At 42.8% G+C, this 27,171-nt stretch overlaps 2 protein-coding genes across 2 annotated transcripts; one reads left to right on the forward strand and one right to left on the reverse strand.

Moving 5' to 3' along the window:
* Positions 1–11,792: 11,792 nt before the first annotated feature.
* LOC143111393 (alpha-amylase-like) lies at positions 11,793–16,103 on the reverse strand. Its single transcript, XM_076273622.1, has 10 exons — positions 15,936–16,103; positions 15,479–15,625; positions 14,932–15,129; positions 14,165–14,395; positions 13,346–13,479; positions 13,081–13,203; positions 12,810–12,909; positions 12,523–12,644; positions 12,196–12,321; positions 11,793–11,982 (listed from the first exon to the last, which is right to left on the reverse strand). The coding sequence occupies exons 1-10, from the start codon at positions 16,101–16,103 to the stop codon at positions 11,793–11,795; spliced, it is 1,539 nt and encodes a 512-aa protein (XP_076129737.1).
* Positions 16,104–23,206: 7,103 nt separating this feature from the next.
* LOC143111394 (alpha-amylase-like) lies at positions 23,207–26,892 on the forward strand. Its single transcript, XM_076273623.1, has 10 exons — positions 23,207–23,383; positions 23,699–23,845; positions 24,159–24,356; positions 24,804–25,034; positions 25,287–25,420; positions 25,563–25,685; positions 25,857–25,956; positions 26,119–26,240; positions 26,405–26,530; positions 26,703–26,892. Exons 1-10 carry the CDS (start codon positions 23,216–23,218, stop codon positions 26,890–26,892), a joined length of 1,539 nt encoding a protein of 512 aa, XP_076129738.1. The 5' UTR covers positions 23,207–23,215.
* Positions 26,893–27,171: the final 279 nt, after the last annotated feature.

A 27,171-nucleotide genomic window follows, 5' to 3' on the forward strand; every position in this document is an offset into this window, starting at 1 on the left:
GGCTAGGATTACGCACCCACAAAGAAACGAGAATAATTGGGAGAGCGCGGTGTTGGCTAAGAAAAGGACTATGCAGTTATGGTTGAAATAATAGCCCATCAGCGCATCTCTAGTGTGTGTGCCTCTCTCTCGCTTAGAGGGGAGGGAGAGGCTGAGGGTCGATCCAGCATGGATTCTAAACTCTGTGGTGGATAGGATCTACAATTAGGTGTTAATAATATTACCACGCTAGGTCGAAGTACTCCCAAGTGCTATTGCGCCACACATTGTAGTTCTCCTGTTTATTCGCTTGGAAAATCGCCACGTTTCATGTTGTGTGACGTACACATTTTTATCAACTACTCGTGCAACTCTATTTAAGTAGGGAAAACGTGGAGGTGTTTGAATACTGCTATGTTCCTCTCTCTACGGCCACGGCAGAGCCCGCTAGCATAGCAACATGCTAACACATTCGAGCCGCGCGACAGAGCGTTTGAGTGCACCTACCGGCGCGGGAGAGGTATGACTCAACTCGTGAAAGTTAAGGTAAGAACATATATTACTACTGATTTTGGGTGGCGTGTTCCTTTAATAAAAGTTGATAGTTTAAAAGTAGACCGTTTAAAAGTTGAATGTAGATAGTTTAAAAGTTGTTGATAGACAGCTAGTTTAATAGATACAGCGGGGAAAATAAGTATTGAACGCGTTAACATTTTTCTCAGTAAATATATTTCTGATGGGGCTATTGGCTTGAAATTTTCACCAGATGTCATGTCAGTAACAACCCAAGTAATCCACACACACAAAGATATCAAAACAAATGAGTCCATAAATTAGGTTGTGTGTAATAAAGTGAAATGACACAGGAAAAAAGAACACATGTACACATGAAGAAAAAGGGGTGTAAAAAGGCATGGGAAGCCAATAAACCAGCTAAAATCTGTCAATATTTAGGAAGCCATCCTGCCCCCTATCAGTGCAAATTAATATCAGCTGGATTAGTCCTAATTGATGGCCTATAAAAAGGTTTCTTGTGACCAAGGTGTCACCCAAGAAGCATTTCATGATGGGTAAAAGCAAAGAGCTGTCCCAAGACCTTCGCAAGCTTATTGTAGAAAAACATACGGATGGCATTGGTTACAGACGCATATCTAAACTTCTGAAAGTTCCAATGAGCACTGTTGGGGCCATTATCCGGAAGTGGAAAGAACATCATTTCACCATTAACCGTCCAAAACCAGGTGCTCCTCGCAAGATTTCTGACAGAGGAGTCCGTAGAATAATTAGAAGAGTTGTCGAAGAACCAAGGACCACTCGCGGAGATCTTCAGAAAGACCTGGAAGAAGCAGGTACAGTTGTTTCAAAGAAAACCATTAGTAATGCACTCAACCGTCATGGCCTCTATGCACGCTCACCACGCAAGACACCACTGTTGTGACCACTGAAGCTGTCATTACCAACAAAGGGTTTTCTACTAAGTATTAAATAAATTTCAGCAAGTGTGTTCAATACTTTTTCCCTGTGTCATTTCACTTTATTACACACAACTTAATTTATGGACTTATTTGTTTTGATATCTTTGTGTGTGTGGATTACTTGGGTTGTTACTGACATCTGGTAAAAATGTCAAGTCGATAGCCCCATCAGAAATATCTTTACTGAGAAAAATGTTGACGTGTTCAATACTTATTTTCCCCGCTGTATCTATTAGTTTAATGATAGTTTAAAAGTAGTGTTACGACCCCGGTTACGACCCTGTGGGTCTTGTTGCATATTCTTTGTGTTTGTTGCTTCTGTTGTGTGTCTTGCAGGCAGATTGGCGCAGCTGAGTGTTGGTGTGAAACCATTGGACGTCAGGATAGCCCGTCCCTTTAAAAGTGGCTGACGTCATTCAGAGCTCTCTCGCTCTTGCTCGCTTTGGGATCACTTTTGTTGCCACCGTCGCTGCCGCACTTCGATGCCACTAGGGCCAGCCTCGGGCCTTGCCCGTGCAACCACCGTTATTTTTCCACTCCCTGGGGTGAGCGCCTGGCCACAGAGGCCTACTTTGTAGGCCTTGTTTTTCGTAGTGGCTTATCTAGACTGTTTTTCCATACTTTTTTGTATTAATAAATACACAATATTTTTACGTTTTGTGTCCGCCCATTTTTGTTATGTCCCACAAGCCCAAGGCCGGGATGTAACAAGTAGACCATTTAAAAGTTGAATGTAGATAGTTTAAAACTTGTTGATAGACAGCTAGTTTAATAGATAGATAGTGTAATGATAGTTTAAAAGTAGACGGTTTAAAAGTTGAATGTAAATAGTTTAAAAGTTGTTGACAGACTGAAAGTTTAATGAATGTTGATATTCAAATAGTTTAATGGCTGTTTATAGGTAGATAGTTGATGATAACTGAAAGTTGGAATGTCTCTAATGTTTGCTAGCAGGTATGGTAACAATGTTAACTATGGTAACCATGCTACTTAGCTAATGTTTTCTAGTAGTTTTGTTAACTATGCTAATAATGTTAACTATGTTAATCATGTTATTTAGCTAATGTTTTCTAGCAGTTTTGTTAAATGTAACTATGCTAACTAGCTACAGTGGGTAGGAGTCGTAGTTGATGACAAGTGACCGTTACAACGGCTGAACAGTTAAAAAGTTTTGTAGTTTAGTGGGTTAAATTGTTTAACAGTGAATTATTGTAGTGAGGACTTTTATTTTGAAACAGTTTTGGGCAGAGGAAACAGTTGAACAGGTATGTGGAGTCTTAAGAGAGCCAGATTGTATGCTTAAAGCCTGAGACTGGCAGTTGCTGCAGGTGGCCTGAACACCTGGCATAGGATTCTAATTGCTTAATGGCCGTATTGTGATGTCACAATCACAATGTTAAGTCTATGGGGATTTTTAAAAAGTTTTAAAAAGTATAAAAGTTACAAAGTTGAAAAGACATAGCAACCTGGTCCGTTTGAAGACCTATGTTACAAAGTTTGAACGAAGTTTCTAAGTAAAACTGTTCAAGAGAAATTGTGTACGGAAAAAGTGGTAAGCGGAATAATAATAAGATGTTGTTGCCTAGGAAGAACAGTACAGTACATTTTCATGCACTGTAATAAGAAGCCACCGGATTTCAATAGAGGGGATGCATCCCCTCTAATAATCACATAATAGATTACTAATGTTGTCATAATGCTTTGTTTGTAAGTCTTTGTCATTTTTAAGTCATTACCATTATCAGTCTATGGGTGCCATGTAGGCCTATGATATAAGATAATAAGGGAAATGGTATTTTTTTGGTAACACTTTACTTTAGGTTTCTACATAACACTGTCCTGACATTGTCATAACCCTAACACTAATCCTAACCCTAACTTGTCATGACAAAAACTGAATGACACTTGACAGAAGCAAGTGACAGAAGCATTACGTCATAAACATTTATGACTTGTTTATAATGTTTATGACACGTTTATGACAGTGTCATGTCACTCTTATGTAGATACCTTCAAGTGTAACCATATTTTGTGGTAATAAAAGTATCAAATACCAAAAACGAAACTATTAGGCCTAACTGATCGTGACCACAACCTGAGCTGCTTGCAAGTACAAGGAACCTCATCTAAAACCACAACAGCCCTTAACCATTTCCTGCTGTGTGATTATATAAAGGCTAAGGGGACAAAGCCCCCCATTCTGCTCTGCTGTAGAAGAGAAGGTAAGATCTATTTACACATTAGCACTTCTGTAACTTCTCATAACTGACACAAATGAAAATAATCTATGATGCCTTTATGGCACCTTGTTACCTGTTACCTAATTCATTACCTCTTAGGCAAGACAAGGCAAGTTTGTTTATAGCGCATTTCATTCACAGAGGTATTTCAATGTGCTTTACATACAGAAAAGCAAATAATAATATAAAAGCGCAAGAGGGAAATAGTTTAACAAAATCAGTTTAACAAGTAAAACACATGAAACTAATTAAAACAACAACATAAAAACAAAGGACTTTTACGGGCTTTTCCCAAATCACGGAAGAAACGTCGACGCAGCGGTATAGTAGCAGATAATCAGGCAAGTCTTATTTAAATAAACTCCTGGTGCTCTTATAAACTTTCTAATGCCTCGCTATTGGACTAAAGGTCGTAGTTGTACTACTGCAGAAGTTTCGTACCATTCAGGGCATTATTAGTGGGGTAATTTATGAGATAAAAGTTGGTTCCATCACGACTGCAGAACGTCATTAGTTTCTGACAGCGCTACTCGACCAGGGTTCGACCAAGGGAAAAAAGGTTCTGGGAGGGTGTTTGGCTCGGGGTCATGGTGCAAAGGACCCTAGGGTGAAATTACTCCGAACCATCGCTTTAACAATACACGTGAAATACTCTTTTTGTCCACAGCACTAAGCTATTTATGGTTACTGATACTCAGAGTCTCTGGCCCTCTCTTAGAGCCAGGCATAGTGAGCTGGCCCTCGGAAGAAAAAGTTTGGGGACCACTGACTTAGACAGTGAGGAGAAAGCAGTCAACCAACAAAAGATAGTGATGTATGTAAATGTACATGTGTCAAATATTTTAGCCACCTCTTCCAATCAGTTAGGCTCTCTCATCTTTAATGAGATTCACCAGCAGCCCAGTTTTATTTTGCACACTAATAAAGCCCTCAACAGGTTGCACAGCACTTTGCTATTTCGCCCAGTCAGCTTAATTGTGTCTCTTCTCTACTCTGTCCAGACTCTCTGAAGATTCACCATGAACATGCAGCTCCTGCCGTGTCTGCTGGTGATCCTCCTGTGTGTCTGTGGCATGGACCAGGGTTCATCATTCCTCTTAACAAAAAAGAAACCGGCCCCAGTTCAGGAACGATATGAGAAATTCCTCAAGCAACATGTGATTGAAAGATCCAGATGGACAGACTGTACGGACATTATTCGTGAGAGGAATATAAAAGGTGACAATGGTAAATGTAAAGAAGCAAACACTTACATATTTTCCACAGTGCAACAGCACGTTAAGGATGTCTGTACAAAAGGGACTCGTGAAAACGGAAACTTAGTAAAGAGCAAGAGAAGGTTTAGTGGGGTGGTTTGTTGCTCAACCAATGCTTCTCTCCCAGATTGTGAATATTGGAACCAACCTTTCAAATCAATGCGTATTGTAGTTGGGTGTGATAAAGGCTTCCCAGTCCATTTCAAGTCAACAAGTTCACCATTGTATGATTGTTTTAATACCACCCTTGGAGATAATCATACAGTGCATTGCTAATGTGGTCTATGTGATGTGATAATGATGCTATTGTTCTGCTTACTGTACATACATATATAGTAGATAAAATAGATAAAACATTTTTCAAAAGGATTTCCACTATACTCAGACTTAAGCAATGTACTGCAGGAGATGTTTTCCTTTGCATGAATGTTAAATTGAGGTCCTGACTCACCATGGTTGTTAACCCTTAGAACCTGATTGACGCAAAGTGCGTCAAAAAACACACCCTTTCTTCTCTGTTACATTGCTCCGGAACTGTTCATCGCAGCGAGATGAAAGCAGAAGTAGGGCTTTCCAACGAGACTACGCACTTGTCTGTACGATGAAATATGAAAATTAAAAAAATCATGAAATTAAATCAAATTGCATCATATTTACAGCCTATACTTCTTTGTGTTCACCTGCACGCTCATTACTCTCGTTTGAATTACTCGTGAACCCGTGATCGCATAGATATGGCAAGCATATCAGACGAAAGAGGAGACACAGAGCTATCCATTGGTACCATGTATATCAATCCTTCTGGCTTATAAAAACATACTAAGTGACTGCAACATAATAACGTCATGTACACAAACCAACGCTGGACACCCATTACTCTCGTTTGAATAACTCGCTGACCCGTGATCGGATAGATATGCCACACGTGTCAGATGAAAGAGGAGACACAGAGCTATCATTTGATACCAAGTACATACTTCTTGGTTATAAAACAGACGAAGTGACAGAAAAATACCCCACGTTTTTGTCTGTTTTTGTGGCAAAGCATGTTTATAATCCAACGCTATCGTGTGTTTTTCTATGGCAAAGCATGTTCATAATCCGGTTTTTAGATCAACAAAGAAACACCTTTTTTGCCTTTACTTTGTTCATGGCAATGCAGTAATAAGTTGTAAAGTTATGAGTGCATACACCATAGGCACACACAGGCTAACACGCAAACTCGGGTCAAGTCAGGTCAGATCAGTTCGTGTCACAGATATGGAGCAAAGAAAGGTAATTTTTCATTACTAAATAACAAAATGCAATTTTTTCTGTAAGGGCCACATATATCTGTAAATTGCTCAGCCCCAGAGAATCCCTCCACCATGGCAATGCTATTGCCAGATTCAGGACAGTCTGCTCTACACACACATGTAAGGCAAGTCGAGCTGCCAGCTTGCAGTAGTGAGATACATGTCAAAATATAATAATTTTTATAGTATACTTTTTATATTGTTATTATTTAAAAATCAAAATTAAATAAATGCAAGTATTAATACATGACATTGTGGCAGATTTGGGTAGCCTAGACTCTGCTGGAAAAAAAAAGAATATATAACATGTGTGCATGGCACTAACAATGACCAGAATAAATCCCTATAAATAAAGGTAGTAAAAATGCCCTAAAAACAGCTTAGGGTTCTAAGGGTTAGAGATCCCATGGCACTTATCGCAAAGAGTAGGTGGTTCCCTGATTTGCTTTATTTATGTACACATAGATAAAGACACACACACATGCACACACACACATACACACACACACAAAGACACGTAAACACACACGCACACACACATACATGCACACGACACGCACAAACACATAAACACACATACACACACACACCCTCACACACATGCACCCACACACACAAACACACCTACATACACAAACACACGGACACACACACACACACACAAACACACAAAAACACACACAAAACACATATACACAAAAACAACCACACACTCAATTACAAACACAAAAAAATGGAATGGAATGGAAGTAGGAAATGAACACAATTTGACAAGCGTGACTTATTTTTGTGGAAAAAATGTACTGGACTGGGCGGCGGTCATATTTTGTACCGCTCTGCGGTACATCTAGTTATTTAAGGGGCCACCGGATGGATTTTGAGTGCTTCAGTCAAAAGTTACATAACCCTCCCTTGCCTGCACATTTTTTTTTAATGACCCTCCGACAGAACTTACAAAAAAGACATGACCCTCCCCTGCCAATTGTCGAAGTCTTCCGCCTGCGCTGCTTTGCGCAATGAAGACATACTTTTATCAACCTCTGCTTTCTGATCTTACATATCACACTCCACCAAGATAGATAGATAGATAGATACTTTATTGATCCCCAAGGGGAAATTCAAGAAGATGGTTCAAGAAGATAGTGGCCATTTCAGTAGATTTACTCACTAACATTGTTGTGGAAACACAATAAGCATGGAAACTAAATGCACACTTCCTGCATAACATTACTTCAAATACTAAGTTATCCTCTAGTATTCACATGAAATAAAAAAACCAAACATTGAGACCATTCAACAAAGCACACTGGGTAATAATAAATTCATCACATGAACTGGTTGCTATGGACTCGTCTCTAGGCTTCCTCAGTCATTGTATATTTTAGCATATACCGTAACTAAAGCTGCCGAAGCTGAACATTATCCAAAACTTAATTTCTCAGACGAGTGTCAATTTGGGAGCTTGCATGTAGGGATGCACGATATATCGGCGGCCGATATATTATAGGCCGATAAGTGAAAAAATTAAAATATTATTATCGGTCCGATAACAGAATTCTGGCCGATAATTTGCACCGATATTTTTTAAAGTCCTAATTTAGGCCTACGTAAGGTCCGTCTGCCTACACTGAGCTATTTGAGCTTGGTTATACTTTTTCCTCAATATAATGTCAGCGGTGTGAATGTATTTCACCACTCTAACAAAATCTGTGGATATGCGTTCATTTGGGAATCTGTTCATCTCAAAATCGTCTCGTGAATGATCCGCCATTTAACCTTACCAGAGCGGAGCTCAGCCCTATCTAGAGCCGTCTTGTGCTGGTGTGTTTGCACTTTACCACGCTGATCGATGAAACAAATAAGCAAACTCGTTAGTGGGACGAGTACATAAGTAGGCCTAGTTCTAAGTTGTGTTTTAGTATTATATTTGCATTGCGTTAGGTTGGGTTTCTGTATTGCTACCTAGAAATATGCTAACCTTTCCTGCTTCAGTTCCAGACAGGTCATCATAATAATTATTAAAACCTTCGGGGCTAACCCCTTTCATTTCTGCTGCAGCAGGTTGTGCGCAACAGAGTAGACGGACATAAGATACAGTCTGAGGAGTTGCAGCTTTATTCAGTTGAAACTAAACATAAGTTTCCCTCACAAACTCTGATTTGGTCACTATACTGTAGCTTATTCCCAGCTGAGCCGTTTATGAGCGTTTAGTCCTAAATTAAAACGATTCATACTCTCTAGCCACTCACTCGCAATTCACTGACGTCAGGTTCACTTAAAGGAGCCACACATACTGTAGGGCTAGGCTACTGTTATGTTGTTGACTGCTGCACTATTGAGGACTGTTATGAGTTCTGTCCATCATTTGGTGGTAGGTAAAATTACTGCAATAAAATTATTTTCCCCAAATCACTTTTCACATTTTCTTTTTTTAAGAGTAATATTATCGGTTATCGTATCGGTATCGGCCACAACAAACCAATAAATATCGGTTATCGTTATCGGCCCTAAAATTCCATATCGGTGCATCTCTACTTGCATGCATTTCGGGCAGCCGTGGCCTACTGGTTAGGGCTTTGAACCCCGACCAGTAGGAACGGCTGAAGTGCCCTTGAGCAAGGCACCTAACCCCTCACTGCTCCCCGAGCGCCGCTCTAGCAGGCAGCTCACTGTGTGTTCACTGTGTGCTGAGTTTGTTTCACTAATTCACAGATTGGGATAAATGCAGAGACCAAATTTCCCTCACGGGATCAAAAGAGTATATATACTTAATACTTATACTTATGCTACCACTCCTTCCTTCTAAAATGCCTTGAAAAGGCTGTTAGCACAATTTCACAAATAATCACCAGGACCGAAACATACCTAACATGCCAACTTGTTCCGGGTTTATCACATATTTTAACTTTTCCCCCGCTGTCTTGCCGTTTTAATATTTTCCCGTAGAATATCATATATTTTAATACTCTCATAACATTAACCCTGCCATCGGGCCTGTCTCTGTGTTGTCCTGTTGCTACCCCCTTGCCCTTCCAGCGAAACAGATGTCTTCAAATCATCGTTTTGCTTGCTTGAAGGCGAACTTAGAGTGATGTTAAACTATTTAAGTTAACGGCATGGTTGTCGTGAGAGCAAGATTCATAGGTGCTTGCATAGTGTTCGGCCATAAGTCTACGTGCGCACCAACCTACCATCAGGCTACTCAGCTACGAGTAGAGAGAATTTCCCCTGTTTGTATATTCACTACCATAACTTACCAACTCTGCAATGTAGACCTTGAACTGGCTATTTATACTTTTCTGTGAAATAACCAAATGTATTTGTTCAACTTTATGAAGCAGAATTACGCACTATAGGCTACTTCGAACGTAACACATTTTTGTTTGCGCAGAAGAGAGAATGACAGTGATAAACAAATTGCACTTGTTGCTGATTACCAATAAATACTACATATTTTTTGCAAACAACAAAAACATAAAGGATGGAGACAGCAAAGTTAGAGATGGGCAGGAACAAGGTCAATGGTGGATATGCTTATCAAAACGTTGGAGCTGGATGTGTGGATGAATGAAGCACAAGTATGCTTAACTAATGTTAAGCATGCACACTGTTTAAAGTTACATGGTAAACTACAAGTAAACCAAAGGTAAGGGCTGTATAAAGTTTACCAAATGAATAAACTGGTAGGCTGTTAGGCATGAATAAAATAGGCTACTTTGTTGCTATACTACTGCAACCCAACGTTAATGGGGACGAATGTTGACATTTTCCTGTATTTTGGGTGAGAAACCTTGGGTGGGAAATCTCCCTTATTTTTAATGTTCAATGTTGACAGCTATGGAACACAAGAGCGTAGCATGGCGCCAGAAATCACATTCGCTCTAGAATCTTAGTGCCTAGATGACCCTCAGTCTCCACCAAAGATTCCACTCTAGAATCTTTGGTCTCCACTGAGTCTCTATGAGAGCCACAGCGCGAGGCCTTTATTTTACTCCCTAGGCTACTCTGCAAGAAAAAAGGAAATGAGGGGTAAACGTTGTGTGCAGAGAGGGGTGCCCGAAGTGTGAAGACTGAAACTGAGAGCTACATGGAAAATATGCACCAAACAAGCCACTTTGAAATTTGCTGTTTTCGTGAATACAAAAGTTGGGTGACCCCCCCTACTAGACTAAAAAAAGTTGGGTGACCCTCCCCTCAACAAAGAATAAAAAGACATGACCCTCCCCTATTTTCCTCCGGTGGTCCATTCCATACCGAACGGTCCTTAAGTGTTAGCAGTAGTGTTGACTGTAGTGTTGGCTGTAGTCAGAGAATGTCTAATAAGGGGAGAACTTCCACTCTCTGAAAACTTCCGGTTTCTGAACTGGTGGCAGTTCCTTCTGTGGTTCCACATGAGGGCGCTCGTCCACGAGTGCAGAATGAATGGAGGTCTAGTGCTGTACCCCTCAAAATCCACTTTTCTCGAGATTAGTCTCGAGAAGTAATTTGAATATTGTATTCGAAAGGGGAGGCAAAGAAAAAAAAAACTTGGTTGAGTATTATATTTTTTATAAGTCACTTAATTGTTCTAAAAAGCCTTTCAAACGTGTCAATGACGTCATTCATTAGCACAATGCTAGCATGTTATGGGCAACAACAACCCAACCTGTAAGAAATCAAAAGGACATAAGTACTCGTTTATTCAACTTTTGACCTATAACCCATGTTGAAGTTATACAAACTACAATCAAATCTGAGATTTGTCAACAACAATCAGGTGAAAGAGACAAATTTAGCCGTCTAGCTCCATTGACTCCCATTCATTTTTGCACTCATGGCGATCGCCCCCAGTGGAACTCTGGTGGAACTGCAACCAAAATTCGGTACAATGGGACTTAATAAGGAGTGTCCAGGCTCTCCGTAGACGGGCTCTGCTGTAGTGTTAGCAGTAGTGTTTGTTAGTAGTGTTAGCAGCAGTGTTGGCAGCAGTGTTAGCAGTAGTGTTCGCAGTAGTGTTAGCAGTAGTGTTTGTTAGTAGTGTTAGCAGTAGTGTTTGCAGTAGTGTTGGCAGTAGTGTTAGCAGTAGTGTTCGCAGTAGTGTTAGCAGTAGTGTTAGCAGTAGTGTTCGCAGTAGTGTTAGCAGTAGTGTTGGCAGCAGTGTTAGCAGTAGTGTTCGCAGTAGTGTTGGTTATTAGACATTCTCTGGTTGTAGTGTCCGCAGTAGTGTTGGCAGTAGTGTTAGCAGTGTTAGCAGCAGTGTTAGCAGTAGTGGCACCTTAAGTGTGCTCCTACAGCTCATATGCTCACTTGTAGCGACTGCTTAAAACAGTGAAGACAGGAGGAAGTATTTTCATCCTCTCTGTAACTATCAGGGTTTAGGGTTTTCTCTCTTCATTTCTATGTGATTTTGTAATTTAAAAGGATCTGTGAAACAAGACATATCAGGCTTATCAGGTTGTTGCATTTATTGTTAAGTTGTCAGTAAATGTATATGGTCCTTTACTGCTAACATCTCTACTGAATATTATATCATGTAAGTATGAAAGCCTTCAGAGCCACGTGAGATGTTTACAGCTTTGACTCGGCGTGAATGGCGACGAAGGAGTCCTCGTCCATGTTGCTGATTCTGAAGTGGGCGCGGCCATCTCCCCCAACATTCACCTGTTTCCCGGTGCACCTGCCACCATCCTTCTGACCAGAGATGACATCACAGTAGGTGCCTCCAGGGAGACCAGTGTTCAGAGTCATGTCCAGGTTCCTGTGGATCATTATGGGATAGTCAGAATCAGCAATGTCTTACATGCCCTGTGTGGACGGTATGTAACATCATACTGTAGCTATGTGAAATACGACTTCATCAGGAACAAAATCATGGTTCCACCATGCCTTTGGTGTTATATTGTATTATAGATATTGTATTGAATAAATGCATTCATATTGGATTAACATCACTGATATCAGATCAACTCACCAGTCATCATTGTTGATAACAATGAATCCGCGGTTTCCACGTCCGAAAGCGATCTGGTTGCTTCCGTTGTCCCACCAGTTGGTGAACTGCTGACCATTCACCACGTTACGGAAAGCCACCATGTTTCTGAGATGACCAAGAGTTCATGTTAAATAGTAGCTAAACAATTCCATTTATGCCTCATAAAAGTAATTATTGTACATTTAATTGAAATGTAGGCTACATAATGAAAATTGTACATAATGATTTTAAAACATGAATGTGTCAGGTGCAAGGCTTGCCATTGCCAGCTGTATCTTCGCACAGGTGTGTGTATGTGGGTCTCACCTGATCTGGCGCCACCTGTGCTCACACACCCAGCCGTCCCCACAGGTGGAGTCGGGGTTGATGGGGACGGGCTTAGTGCTTCCATCGCCATGACTGGGGGGCCCCATCCAGTCGTTCTGGTCCTGAGAGAGCACACACACACACACACAGCACTGTTGAACCAGCCCAGCAGTAGTAAGGGCTACACTATAGCAGCTCAGCTCAAGAGACCACCAGATAAGAAACCGTCAGTACTCAGGGTCTGAGGAGCTGAACTACAACAGGAGTAGATGAGGGCAGCAAAGTACCTTTCCATTCACGAAGTTACGGTCCCAGCGGTAGCTTGACATCACTCTAGTGAACCCATAGGGATGGGCCAGCATGAAGCCTACGGCCATCTTGTAAAGCCTGAAGATGGGAGAGAGTTCATACTGGAAGGTGAATGGTATGGAGCTCTACTGAATAATCTACTTGTTTAGCACGCAGGCTACCTGCCATTTTAACAACGTTTGAGGCTGAACTCCTCAGCAGTGTCTCCCCATCACCAGTAGGGGGCAGCAGGAGGCGAGAGGAACATACCTGGAGTCCCAGAAGGTCACAATGGAGGCTCCCCCAGCACCGTGTCCCCTCTGGTTGTCATGGTTATCCACAAACACCAGAGCCTTGTCTGATGGCATCATGCCCCAGCCCTCACCCCAGTTCCTGAGGTAAAAACACAACAAAAACATCACAGCAACATTACAGAGACCTCACTCAAGCACCGATAGCTGCTGTAGGCCACATCAATCACACAGAGCTCTCTCACTGCTCAGTCTGCATTTGTTTTAGAGTCTTACTGACTTACTTCAGGTAGGACAGCTTATCTCCATTCCACTTGCGCATGACTCCCCCCAGCCTGGCGCCATACTTGAACTCAGTAACTCTGCCCAGCCCAAAGTATTCATGGGCTTTGATGGGCTCTCCTCCAAGGTCAATAACCTGTCGGTAAAAAAAGCAGGTTTTAGCTACAGTGCTCCAGCACCCCTGTCCACACCCCCGTAATCTCCTGGCATTTAGCTACAGGGCTCTAGTACCCCTGTCCACCCTGTTCTCCTGGCATTTAGCTACAGGGCTCTAGTACCCCTGTCCACATCCCCTGTTCTCCTGGCATTTAGCTACAGGGCTCTAGTACCCCTGTCCACACCCCCTGTTCTCCTGGCCACTGGGATTTGCCGTCTACTCTAGACTGCTGTTACTCCTGTGCACTTCCAAGTGTTTCTTTGTCTAGTGGTCCTTTTAGTTGGATAGAGGTTTCTGTGGTCTAATGTGTGCAGTGGAAGAAGACTTGCTATATGCTGTCTTTGTATCTGATGGTGTGCTTCTGGTTTGGTCACCAAACTTATGGTGGTTGTGTATCTCTGAAGTTCGTCCCCTGATGTGTGTGAGTGTGTTTGTGTGTGTGTGTGTGTGTGGGTGGGTGAGTCGGTGTGAGTGTGTGGGTGTGTCGGTGTGACTGTGTGTGTGTGTCGGTGTGTGTGTGTGTGTGTGTGTGTGTGTGTCAGAGTGTGTGTGTGTCGGTGTACTGTATGTGTGTGTGTGTGTCGGTGTGTGTGTGTGTCTCAGAGTGTGTGTGTGTGGGTGTATGTGTGTGTGTGTGTGTGTGTGTGTGTGTGTGTGTGTTTACCTCTTGGAAGATGAAGGGTCTGGAGCCTCCGGAGAACCACCTGGTGTTGAGGGTGTGCAGGCGGCCGTAGACTGCGCTCAGATCTCCCGGCCACATGTGCTTGCAAGCGTCCACCCTGAAGCCGGCCACGCCCATGTCGATCAGCTTGTTCATGTAGTCGGCCACTTTCCCGCGAACAAAGTCCTTCTCCAGAGCCAGGTCCAGAAGTCCCACCAGACGGCAATCTCTCACCTACAGACAATAACAACGCTGTTATAAGTGTAAGTGCATGTTGTGTGTGATGTCTGTATGCTACTGAGACCTTGAATTTCCCCTTGGGGATCAATAAAGTATCTATCTATCTATCTATCTATCTATCATAGATATCTATCTGTCTTGAGAATGGATATACAGTGTCTTTTCACACTAACGTAACATTTTTATATAAAAACACTAGCTATTTCAAAGATGTATCAAATGTATCATTAATTCGTAAACACAAGTCAGGATATACTGCATAGTACATGAGTAAAGTAAAGAGGTTCATAAGACTGTGTATTGTAATACATAATACATAAATAATAAGTGACCCCAAACTTTTGAACGTTAGTGTAAATGAAAACATGGCATTTGAACTGGCATATGTTCCTGATTGACATCCCCGTAGTTCTCAAACACCTGGCCATCTGAACTGGCAGATGCCATCTGAACTGGCATCTGCACTCTACCTGATTGGCATCCCCGTAGTTCTCAAACACATGGCATCTGAACTGGCATCTGCACTCTACCTGATTGGCATCCCCGTAGTTCTCGATGTTGCCGCTGCCGGTTTTGCATTTGCCGTCGTTGAAGTCCCAGGAGGTGTAGGGCACGGAGGGGAACTCCTTCCTGTTGGCGCTGAACCAGGTGCCGCAGCTGGAGTGCTGTCCCTCCCCTCCCCCCGCGCCACACATGTGGTTGATGATGGCGTCCACGTAGATGTTCACCTGCAACAGCAGGTACACCGCAGGTTGGGGTGGTTAGGGGGGTTAATGTTATGGACATCTATACATTGTGGTTATGGTGAAGGTTCTATGGAGATGTATACATATGGGTTCATAGCTGTCAAGGTAAATTTCCTTAAACACTAATTGAACAACCTCCCTGATGCAGAAACATACTACATATCTCAGCTAAAGCAATGGTATCGGTCTGTTTTTTCTGTACTGTTTGTACTGTTTTTCTGTACGGTCTATACTGTTTTTTAACAGGATCATATAGCATTTTCAGCTACACATAAGTGTATCTACACACACTGGGTGAGTGATTGGTCTTTTTGTGCGTTTTTGTCTTTACCCCAACGTTGTTGCATCTGGTGATCATGTCCCTGAGCTCATTCTCGTTGCCTGATCTGGAGCACAGGTTGTAGCTGATGGGCTGGTAGCGCTCCCACCAAGGCCTCCAGGGGCTGGTCACCACGATACTCTCATGGGGAGGGGAGATCTGGGGGAACAGAGACACACATGCTTGGCCACTTTTCATTATGGCCATCATTATGTAGCATCGCACTATAAGCATGTACACTGCCTGAATAGAAGTGCAATAGAATTAAATGCAGGAAAGTGACTTCTCCCTACATCATTGCTCATAGTCCCAGCACAGCAAAAACAGTTACACAAGGAGACAGAATAAGGGAAGACTAAATAAATATCATCATCATTTAGCTGTACAGATTCACACTGAACATCTGGAGAGATCTGGAACTCTATTCTGCTGCCATGGTAACCCTGTAAACCGCTGCCCCATCCCTCACCTGAACACCTCCAAAGCCGTTTGGCCCCAGGTAGCGCTCACACTCTGCGGCGATGTCGGCCCAGCGCCACTCAAACAGGTGGACGATGGCCGTCCGGCCGTGCTTGGTGTGGGGGTTGTGCTGGGCAGCACAGAGACCCAGGAGAGCGGTCAGAATCAGCAGCTTCATCGCTTCCCTTCAGACGAGAGAAATCAAGCAAAGTACTGGGGTCTCTCCTCAGGTATATATGTGTCACAGCCATCACTGCTCCACCAATCAGAGACCACCTGCAGACCATACCTCGAAAGAAGTCTTATCTTTGGGTCAGGTGTGGGCTGTCAACCTCTTTCCCATAGTTAAACTCCCCTAATCAAAACTCTACTCTTACATTTAGGGTGAGTTACACCTTGATTTAGTTTTCTTGGTTTAGGTAACGTAAATAACAAGCCATGCAAAATGCAACAATTTATGTAGGTAGAATTTTGACAAAAACTCTTTTCCAGAGAAAGACACTTATCCTTGCCAGAAAACCTTCTAACTCTGATTTTGCTGAAAGGCATGGGGAGCCATTTCCCCTGATTGTTTGGCTCAGACCTCATAAATATTCATAAATACAACAAATGCATTTAGAATTTCATGCAATTTTCAATTATATTATGCTTGTCAACCTTCTTTTCAAATGCTGCTAGGAGGCAGTGAGGTTGTGATCATTCTAAGTTGGCTCTGGTCTTAGCGCCCTCTCTCATCATTATGTAAGTCTTTGCATAAGCAGCACATAATGTAAGAAATTACTGTTTTTGCCCTCTCTGACCCCATTGAATTGTATCTCCAGGAATGGTATCTATCATACATATATACATATCAGGTATGCCATAATGTTTTTTTTGGGGGGGTATTATGATAGGACAGTTAGAGATTGTCAGGAAGAGAGAGATAGGGTAAAATCGTGAAATGACCCTGACCAAACTCGACCCCGGGTCCTCGTGGGTATTTAGACTCATATGTAGGGGCGCTGTGGTCAGCCATATAATGTTTTCTTTACAGACTCGATCTGCATGTATGACGGGGTTCTTGTTTACGGGATACATGAATTAATAATATCATTTCGACATTCACTCTACCCGTCTGTCTTTGTAAACCCTACTGGTTTATTGTAATGTTTGAAGTGGTATTGTGAATAAACTCAAACTCAAACATACTGTATGTGGAAACAGATCTGTCTTTTAGACAGTTTAATATGAAATTAAAAACATCCTTGCATGAGTTCATAAAATAAAGTGGTATTAACAATACTTACAATATGTTATCCAGGTAGGGTGAGGAGTTTGTGAGGAGCCATAACTATTCAGTATCTGAACAGTAAATAGGGGCAGGCCCTACTTGCCTGTCTGTATATTTACTCATTACAGAAACAGGCCGAGAGGACTAAACGCGTAAACCAGACCTACTGGTTAGTTGTGACACCAGACCTCTGCAGCAAGGGGGAGTGAGTACTGTGAGAGGAGCGAAAGCTGTTAGCTATATAGAATGTTTAATGGCGACTGAAAGATGCTCAGGCCCTGCCCTGACTGTTGCAAATTTGTTTGTATATTATACTTCCAGAAAAAATGCTCACCAAGCTTGCTCTGTTTGGAAGTTGTGTTGTTTTTGTCTGTTTTGGGTCGTTAGTTACGCATTTACTCTTAACAATAACAATTATAAAACCTTAACAATAGCAAGAGCAGTAAATGTGTCAGAGGTCATCTACCCCTCGGTATTTTGGGAAGCGTGGTATTTGTGGCATGAGATATGAGCTGACTGAAGGCTGATATTTCAGTGGCACTGGGCCAGCGCTTATCAGGCCTGTGAGAACCAGAGTGCCGCCATCACACTACATAACCTGCTGCACACACTCACTACTCAAGGTCTGAGTCTAGAACTGCCATCACACTACATAACCTGCTGCACACACTCACTACTCAGGGTCTGAGTCTAGAACCGCCATCACACTACATAACCTGCTGCACACACTCACTACTCAGGGTCTGAGTCTAGAACTGCCATCACACTACATAACCTGCTGCACACACTCACTACTCAGGGTCTGAGTCTAGAACTGCCATCACACTACATAACCTGCTGCACACACTCACTACTCAGGGTCTGAGTCTAGAACCGCCATCACACTACATAACCTGCTGTACACACTCACTGCTCAGGGTCTGAGTCTAGAACCGCCATCAAACTACATAACCTGCCGCACACACTCACTACTGAGGAGAGTCTGAGTCTAGAACCGCCATCACACTACATAACCTGCTGCACACACTCAATACTCTGGAGAGTCTGAGTCTAGAACCACCATCACACTACATAACCTGCTGCACACACTCACTACTCAGGGTCTGAGTCTAGAACCGTCATCACACTACATAACTGTGTATTAAGTATTAATCCTCAAAGAGGCAAAATATAATGCACAAGCAAGGCGACCGTACTGCAGATTACAAAGCTTTATTCACTTTATTTACTAACACACAAGCATCCTACCGAGCATCAGAGCAACAAGTCTGTCTTAGACAAAGTCTTACCACTATTTATAGAACTAAGACAGATTAAACAGGATATTCTTGATGGATTACATAAAATGAAAATAAAAGAGATGTCATGATAAAGAAAAGCTGTTATTACTCTAGATTCCCTAAGGGAGGTTGACCTCAGAGGTCATAGACAAAAATAACTCAAGACTGTTAATTCAGATCATCCTTGAAATGTCTACATTTCTTTACAGCGTATCCAGTAAGACACCACCAACCTGAGTAGACATTTAACAGCTAAAGTCTTGTGCCACACAACCTACTGTACACACTCACTACTCAGCAGAGTCTGAGTCTAGAACCGTTCTGTCATCACACTATGTAACTCACTGTACTTACTGATCAAACGGGTCTGAGTCTAGAACCATTCTGTCATCACACTACTGTTCACACTCACTACTCAGATGAGTCTGAGTCTAGACCCGTTCTGTCATCACACTACGTAACTCACTGTACTTACTGCTCAGATGACTCTGAGTCTAGAACCGTTCTGTCATCACACTATGTAACTCACTGTACTTACTGATCAAACGGGTCTGAGTCTAGAACCGTTCTGTCATCACACTACTGTACACACTCACTACTCAGATGAGTCTGAGTCTAGACCCGTTCTGTCATCACACTACGTAACTCACTGTACTTACTGCTCAGATGACTCTGAGTCTAGAACCGTTCTGTCATCATACTACATACTCACTGCTCAGCAGAGTCTGAGTCTAGAACTGTTCTGTCATCACACTACATAACCTACTGTACACACTCACTACCCAGTCTGAGTCTGACCTGTTCTGTTATCATCACACTACATAACTTACTGTATATACTCACTACTTAGTCTGAGTCTGAGGCAGGAAGCAAATGGGAGAGAGAGAGAGAGAGATGGGGTGGGATCAGGAAATAACTGTAGGTCAGAATCGAACCTGGGACTCCATGGGCACTGAGACCCAAATGTGTTATGGTGCTGAGCCTGGGACCCCACTGAGACCCAAATGTGTTATGGTGCTGAGACCCAAATGTGTTATGGTGCTGAGCCTGGGACTCTATGGGAACTGAGACCCAAATGTGTTATGGTGCTGAACCTGGGACTCCATGGGAACTGAGACCCAAATGTGTTATGGTGCTGAGACCCAAATGTGTTATGGTGCTGCCGCTTGTGCCACAGGGTCTTTGCTCATTGGACAAGCAGTACTAAGACAAATCTGTATTTCAATAAATGAGGTCAATTCACGTTATATTATTATCGCTGTCTTCAGGCCACCAGGGGGCCCCCAATTTTTTTACATAATAACTAACGTAAACAAGTGACATCAATGAATTAATAAATGAAGCAATTAATAATTCAAAACAAGATTTTTCTGATTTCATGATCAATATGCCTGCCTACTGCTACTGTGTCTGCCAGCCTTTGAGTCACGCACATAAAGTAGACACCTCGGGTGCATAGACCTCTCCAGAATAAGTCCTGCCTCCGTAACTTCCGTATCCATCCAACTTCCGGGCGTCGAATGTCTATGGGAAATAACATGGTGTTTCTAAATATCATACCGGTAAAACATCTGTAGGTGGCGAAGTAGGAAAAAAATGGTGGGTCGATTGGCCTACACACTTCTGCCATCTAGTTTCCACTGGGTTTTTTGATTGTCGGTGCCATTTAAGTAGTAAACGATTATTAATGCTAACTGCGCTCTGCTCTAAGATCTTTGGAGAGAGATGGTAGTGTTTGAGAAAATATACCATGTTGGGTGGGGAGACTTCTGTGATGAAAATAGACTTAAATTTGATTAAAATAGTGGCGAGTGATGTAGCGGTGCTACCCTAATATTTAGGCTGCAGTAGATCACCATGTTAAGCGTTCACCATACTGCAATTAAGTATACTTTTGATTATGCCTCATTTGCCAATAGAATATAAATTGTTACATGTGGAATTGCTTGTTGATGAGTGTAAGTAATGATAGCAAAATAAACTCATTCTGCTCCATCAAATTTGCCTGAAAGCCAGGAAAGAAGTAGGAATAAGTATCTATTTTTTGGGACATTGTATTTTTGATTATTAATGTTTGTCTATTTTGGTTTTATTTTGTAGTTGAAGATTGCTCATTTAATGCACATTTGCGGATTTGTTCTGCAAATCTGTTGAAAAACAAGTCATTAAACGGATGTACTTTTTTACAACAAATACAAATGCTGTTGTATTTTGTTATTTGTCAATTCAACTTCAGTAAACCACCCTTAGTGCTTCACTTTGAATATGAATGTTTCAAATAAATCTGTGATTTTAGTACCCTCTAAGATTAAAAGGTGACAGGGTTGGTGTAAATAACAACTAATACATTGGTTTACCAAGCACATGGGGCCAGAAGTCTAGAGCGGAGCCCCAAAACATTTTTGGCATGTGAGCAAGGATGGATTACTGAATGAGCCTACCGAGCCCAAGAGGTCAAGGGACCCTGAACCCCAAGTAGTTGTGTGAAGTCACTACCTATATAAGTCAAAAAGCAAAAGGCTATGAATCTGAACAAATTTAGGTACTGCCCTTCTCCAGCTGACCATCCCAAAAATGCACCAGAATACAGGAAATCACATCTACCAAATTCAGAATTTTCGTGAGGATAACAATCCAATTCTGTTAAGTCTTGTGATTCGGTGTACATGGCTACACAGCCGAGTTGCATTGTGTACTTAGCTCTTGTGGCCCCTTGTATCATTAAGTGTCAATAAAGGACAATTTAGCCAGTGGCATGCGGTGGTCCAACCCCTGCTTAAAAAGCCCAACCTGGATGCAAATTCTTTGAATAATTACCGCCCCATCTCTAAACTCCCTTTCCTTTCCAAGGTACTGGAGAAAGTAGTGCTGGCCCAGCTGCTTCCTATCCTGACTGAGCATAACATCCTTGAGCCCTTCCAGTCAGGTTTTAGAACACTCCACAGTACTGAATCGGCTCTGCTAAAAGTCACCAATGATCGATCTGCTTCTCACTCTAGATTCAGGTCAAAATGCAATCCTGGTTCAATTGGACCTCAGCGCAGCGTTTGATACTGTGGACCACAACACCCTCCTTACCCGTCTTGAGGACTGGGTAGGCATAAAGGGGACAGCACTACTTTGGTTCAGCTCCTACCTCAGACACAGAACCTTCTCAGTATCCCTTGGTTGCTCCTCTTCCTCCTCAGCTCCTGTCTCCTATGGGGTCCCGCAAGGCTCAAAATGCAGCTGCTAGGTTGCTTACTGGCACCAAGAAATACCAACACATCACCCCTGTACTGGCCTCCTTACACTGGCTCCCTATTAGTTTTAGGATCCACTTCAAAGTCCTTCTGATTGTTTATAAGGCACTGCATGGGTTGGCTCCCTCATATATTTCAGACCTCCTCCATCCCCTCTCAGCATCCAGGTCCCTTAGATCTGCCGACAAGGGTCTTCTCTCTGTGGCCCGCACCCGCCTCAAGCAAAGAGGCGATAGAGCTTTTGCGGTAGCAGCCCCACGTCTGTGGAATTGTCTGCCCCCAGATGTTAGACTGTCTCCCTCCATCACCACTTTTAAATCAAGACTAAAGACCCACCTTTACTCCTTGGCCTTCCCTGCTTCCTAGCTGTCCATCTCTCTCCTCTCTTCTTCATATTCAAGTGTCTTCTGTACTGTTGCTATTTATTTGTTTAGGGCTGTCTATTTGTCTATTGTATTTCTGTATTTGTCTTGCTTACTTTCTCTGTGCTTGCCTTTTATATTTTGCTTGTTCTGATTTGCTTTTATTCTCTATTTTTAGCCATATCCTCTGTACAGCACTTTGGTCAGTGGAAACTGTTTTAAATGTGCTCTATAAATTAAATTTACTTACTTACTTACTTACAGTAGTAATATTAGAATTAATACTGTTAATTTTTAATAATAATTAACTGCTAATTTATAATATTAATTTCAGACATTTAATTTATGTGCAACTGACCGTACACATTCAAATTAACTACATCTAATGGGTTCTTTTTGATTCCATATTGCCAAATATCACAGATAATGCATTCATATGAATTCCTATTTTTGCATACATTTGAAATGGGATTGTATGGAGACTGTACAGTACACCCCACACTGCCCTTTCATCTTGCAGAAGCCAAATACTACTGAGAGAGAGAGAGATTAAATGGGACAAGAAAACACAGCTGCTTTGCTTACATAATGATGACTGGCTAAAATTACCAAAGCTCACGCTTACATAATGATGACAGGCATAAATTACCAAAACAAACTTGCCATGATCACTAAATAACTGCTTCATAAACCTTGAGAAAAAGCACATGACAAATACATAGAAGACAAGCAATAATAGCATAAGTATTTGCAACACATGTATGCCCCCCCCCCCCCCCAAAAAAAAAAGTTGAAAGCTGCATTAAAGAGGTAAGACATAATAATGCCGCAATTGCTCATGTACAGAAACAATCGTGACCTAATCTTTTAGACATTTTTAATTCCAGTGTTCGAAATGGTTTACCAACACAACTAAATGAGCTCACTGTAACTGTTTGTGAGAGTAGAGTTTTGATTAGGGGAGTTTAACTATGGGAAAGAGGTTGACAGCCCACACCTGACCCAAAGATAAGATTTCTTTTGAGGTATGGTCTGCAGGTGGTCTCTGATTGGTGGAGCAGTGATGGCTGTGACACATATATACCTGAGGAGAGACCCCAGTACTTTGCTTGATTTCTCTCGTCTGAAGGGAAGCGATGAAGCTGCTGATTCTGACCGCTCTCCTGGGTCTCTGTGCTGCCCAGCACAACCCCCACACCAAGCACGGCCGGACGGCCATCGTCCACCTGTTTGAGTGGCGCTGGGCCGACATCGCCGCAGAGTGTGAGCGCTACCTGGGGCCAAACGGCTTTGGAGGTGTTCAGGTGAGGGATGGGGCAGCGGTTTACAGGGTTACCATGGCAGCAGAATAGAGTTCCAGATCTCTCCAGATGTTCAGTGTACATCTGTACAGCTAAATGATGATGATATTTATTTAGAGTCTTCCCTTATTCTGCCTCCTTGTGTAACTGTTTTTGCTGTGCTGGGACTATGAGCAATGATGTAGGGAGAAGTCACTTTCCTGCATTTAATTCTATTGCACTTCTATTCAGGCAGTGTACATGCTTATCCTGTGATGCTAGATAATGATGACCATAATGATGAAAAGTGGCCAAGCATGTGTGTCTCTGTTCCCCCAGATCTCCCCTCCCCATGAGAGTATCGTGGTGAACAGCCCCTGGAGGCCTTGGTGGGAGCGCTACCAGCCCATCAGCTACAACCTGTGCTCCAGATCAGGCAACGAGAACGAGCTCAGGGACATGATCACCAGATGCAACAACGTTGGGGTAAAGACAAAAACGCACAAAAAGACCAATCACTCACCCAGTGTGTGTAGATACACTTATGTGTAGTTGAAAATGCTATATGATCCTGTTAAAAAAAACAGTAAACAGACCGATACCATTGCTTTAGCTGAGATATGTAGTATGTTTCTGCATCAGGGAGGTTGTTCAATTAGTGTTTAAGGAAATTTACCTTGACAGCTATGAACCCATATGTATACATCTCCATAGAACCTTCACCATAACCACAATGTATAGATGTCCATAACATTAACCCCCCTAACCACCCCAACCTGCGGTGTACCTGCTGTTGCAGGTGAACATCTACGTGGACGCCATCATCAACCACATGTGTGGCGCGGGGGGAGGGGAGGGACAGCACTCCAGCTGCGGCACCTGGTTCAGCGCCAACAGGAAGGAGTTCCCCTCCGTGCCCTACACCTCCTGGGACTTCAACGACGGCAAATGCAAAACCGGCAGCGGCAACATCGAGAACTACGGGGATGCCAATCAGGTAGAGTGCAGATGCCAGTTCAGATGCCAGGTTTTCAATTAATATGAGTATGCCAATCAAGAACATATAATATGCCAGTTCAAAAGCCATGCTTTCATTTATGTATCACAATATGAACCCTATTTACTCATGAAACACATCTGTACTTGTGTTTATGAATGAATGCAAGTGGTATTGATTACAATACTGCAAATGTAAGTTTTGATACATTTTCTCAAAATAGCTAATGTTTTTTATGTAAAAACCATTATGCTTGTGTGAAAAGATACTGTATATCCATTCCATTTTCAAGACAGTATAATATGATAGATAGATAGATAGATAGATAGATAGATAGATAGATAGATACTTTATTGATCCCCAAGGGGAAATTCAAGGTCTCAGTAGCATACAGACATCACACACAACATGCACTTACACTTATAACAGCGTTGTTATTGTCTGTAGGTGAGAGATTGCCGTCTGGTGGGACTTCTGGACCTGGCTCTGGAGAAGGACTTTGTTCGCGGGAAAGTGGCCGACTACATGAACAAGCTGATCGACATGGGCGTGGCCGGCTTCAGGGTGGACGCTTGCAAGCACATGTGGCCGGGAGATCTGAGCGCAGTCTTCGGCCGTCTGCACAACCTCAACACCAGGTGGTTCTCCGGAGGCTCCAGACCCTTCATCTTCCAAGAGGTAAACACACACACACACACACACACACACACACACAAACCAACACACACAGACACACACACACACACACACATACACACACACACAATAAGTTTGGTGACCAAACCAGAAGCAGGCAATCAGAATAGCTTACAGAGAAAAAAAACATAGTTACCATGGTTACTGAACATGATATAGGATTTCAGAGTTAGGACGTTTCTGTGATACAGCCCCTGGAGCACTGTAGCTAAAACCTGCTTTTTTTACCGGCAGGTTATTGACCTTGGAGGAGAGCCCATCAAAGCCCATGAATACTTTGGGCTGGGCAGAGTTACTGAGTTCAAGTATGGCGCCAGGCTGGGGGGAGTCATGCGCAAGTGGAATGGAGATAAGCTGTCCTACCTGAAGTAAGTCAGTAAGACTCTAAAACAAATGCAGACTGAGCAGTGAGAGAGCTCTGTGTGATTGCTGTGGCCTACAGCAGCTATCGGTGCTTGAGTGAGGTCTCTGTAATGTTGCTGTGATGTTTTTGTTGTGTTTTTACCTCAGGAACTGGGGTGAGGGCTGGGGCATGATGCCGTCAGACAAGGCTCTGGTGTTTGTGGATAACCATGACAACCAGAGGGGACACGGTGCTGGGGGAGCCTCCATTGTGACCTTCTGGGACTCCAGGTATGTTCCTCTCGCCTCCTGCTGCCCCCTACTGGTGATGGGGAGACACTGCTGAGGAGTTCAGCTTCAAACGTTGTTAAAATGGCAGGTAGCCTGCGTGCTAAACAAGTAGATTATTCAGTAGAGCTCCATGCCATTCACCTTCCAGTATGAACTCTTTCCCATCTTCAGGCTTTACAAGATGGCCGTAGGCTTCATGTTGGCCCATCCCTATGGGTTCACTAGAGTGATGTCAAGCTACCGCTGGAACCGTAACATTGTGAATGGAAAGGTACTTTGCTGCCCTCATCTACTTCCGTATAGTTCAGCTCCTCAAACCCTGAGTACTGACGGTTTCTTATCTGGTGGTCTCTTGAGCTGAGCTGCTATAGTGTAGCCCTTACTACTGCTGGGCTGGTTCAACAGTGCTGTCTGTGTGTGTGTGCTCTCTCAGGACCAGAACGACTGGATGGGGCCTCCCAGTCATGGCGATGGATCCACTAAGCCCGTCCCCATCAACCCCGACTCCACCTGTGGGGACGGCTGGGTGTGTGAGCACAGGTGGCGCCAGATCAGGTGAGACCCACACACACACACCTGTGCGAAGATAGAGCTGGCAATGGCAAGCCTTGCACCCGACACATTCATGTTTTCAAATCATGATTGTATGTACAATAATTACTTTTATAAGTCATAAATGGAACTGTTACTATTTACTAATTAACTCTTGGTCATCCCAGAAACATGGTGGCTTTCCGTAACGTGGTGAATGGTCAGCAGTTCACCAACTGGTGGGACAACGGGAGCAACCAGATCGCTTTCGGACGTGGAAACCGCGGATTCATTGTTATCAACAATGATGACTGGTGAGTTGATCTGATATCACAGATTTTCATTTATTCAATACAATATCTATAATACAATATAACACCAAGGCCATTTCTTGGAACAAGAACAAAATTACTTACACTAGGGCATATACGACATTACTGATTCTTAGTCAGCCATCCCATAATGATCATCTTGGTTGCTCCACAGGAACCTGGACATGACTCTGAACACTGGTCTCCCTGGAGGCACCTATTGTGACGTCATCTCTGGTCAGAAGGATGGCGGCAGGTGCACCGGGAAACAGGTGAATGTTGGGGGAGACGGCCGCGCCCACTTCAGAATCAGCAACATGGACGAGGACTCCTTCGTCGCCATTCACGCCGAGTCAAAGCTGTAAACATCTCACGTGGCTCTGAAGACTTTCATACTTACATACATGATATTCAGTAGAGATGCTAGCAGTAAAGGACCATATACATTTACTGACAACTTAACAACTTAACTTGCATTCATACAACATTAGTCTGATGTGTCGAGTCAAAGCTGTAAAAGTCACTACTGTAAAAGTCAAAACTGTAAACGACAAAACTGTAAAAAGTGAAGAATTTCATATGTACATAATATAACGTATAGCAGCAAGTTAAGCTAGTTCATATTTTTACTGACACCGTCATTC

This window comes from Alosa pseudoharengus, unplaced genomic scaffold (genome assembly GCF_046254945.1).
Source record: "Alosa pseudoharengus isolate Yale_2024_CS ecotype anadromous, Long Island Sound unplaced genomic scaffold, YU_APseudo_1.1 YU_APseudo_1.1_scf_8, whole genome shotgun sequence".
NCBI lineage: Eukaryota > Metazoa > Chordata > Actinopteri > Clupeiformes > Clupeidae > Alosa > Alosa pseudoharengus.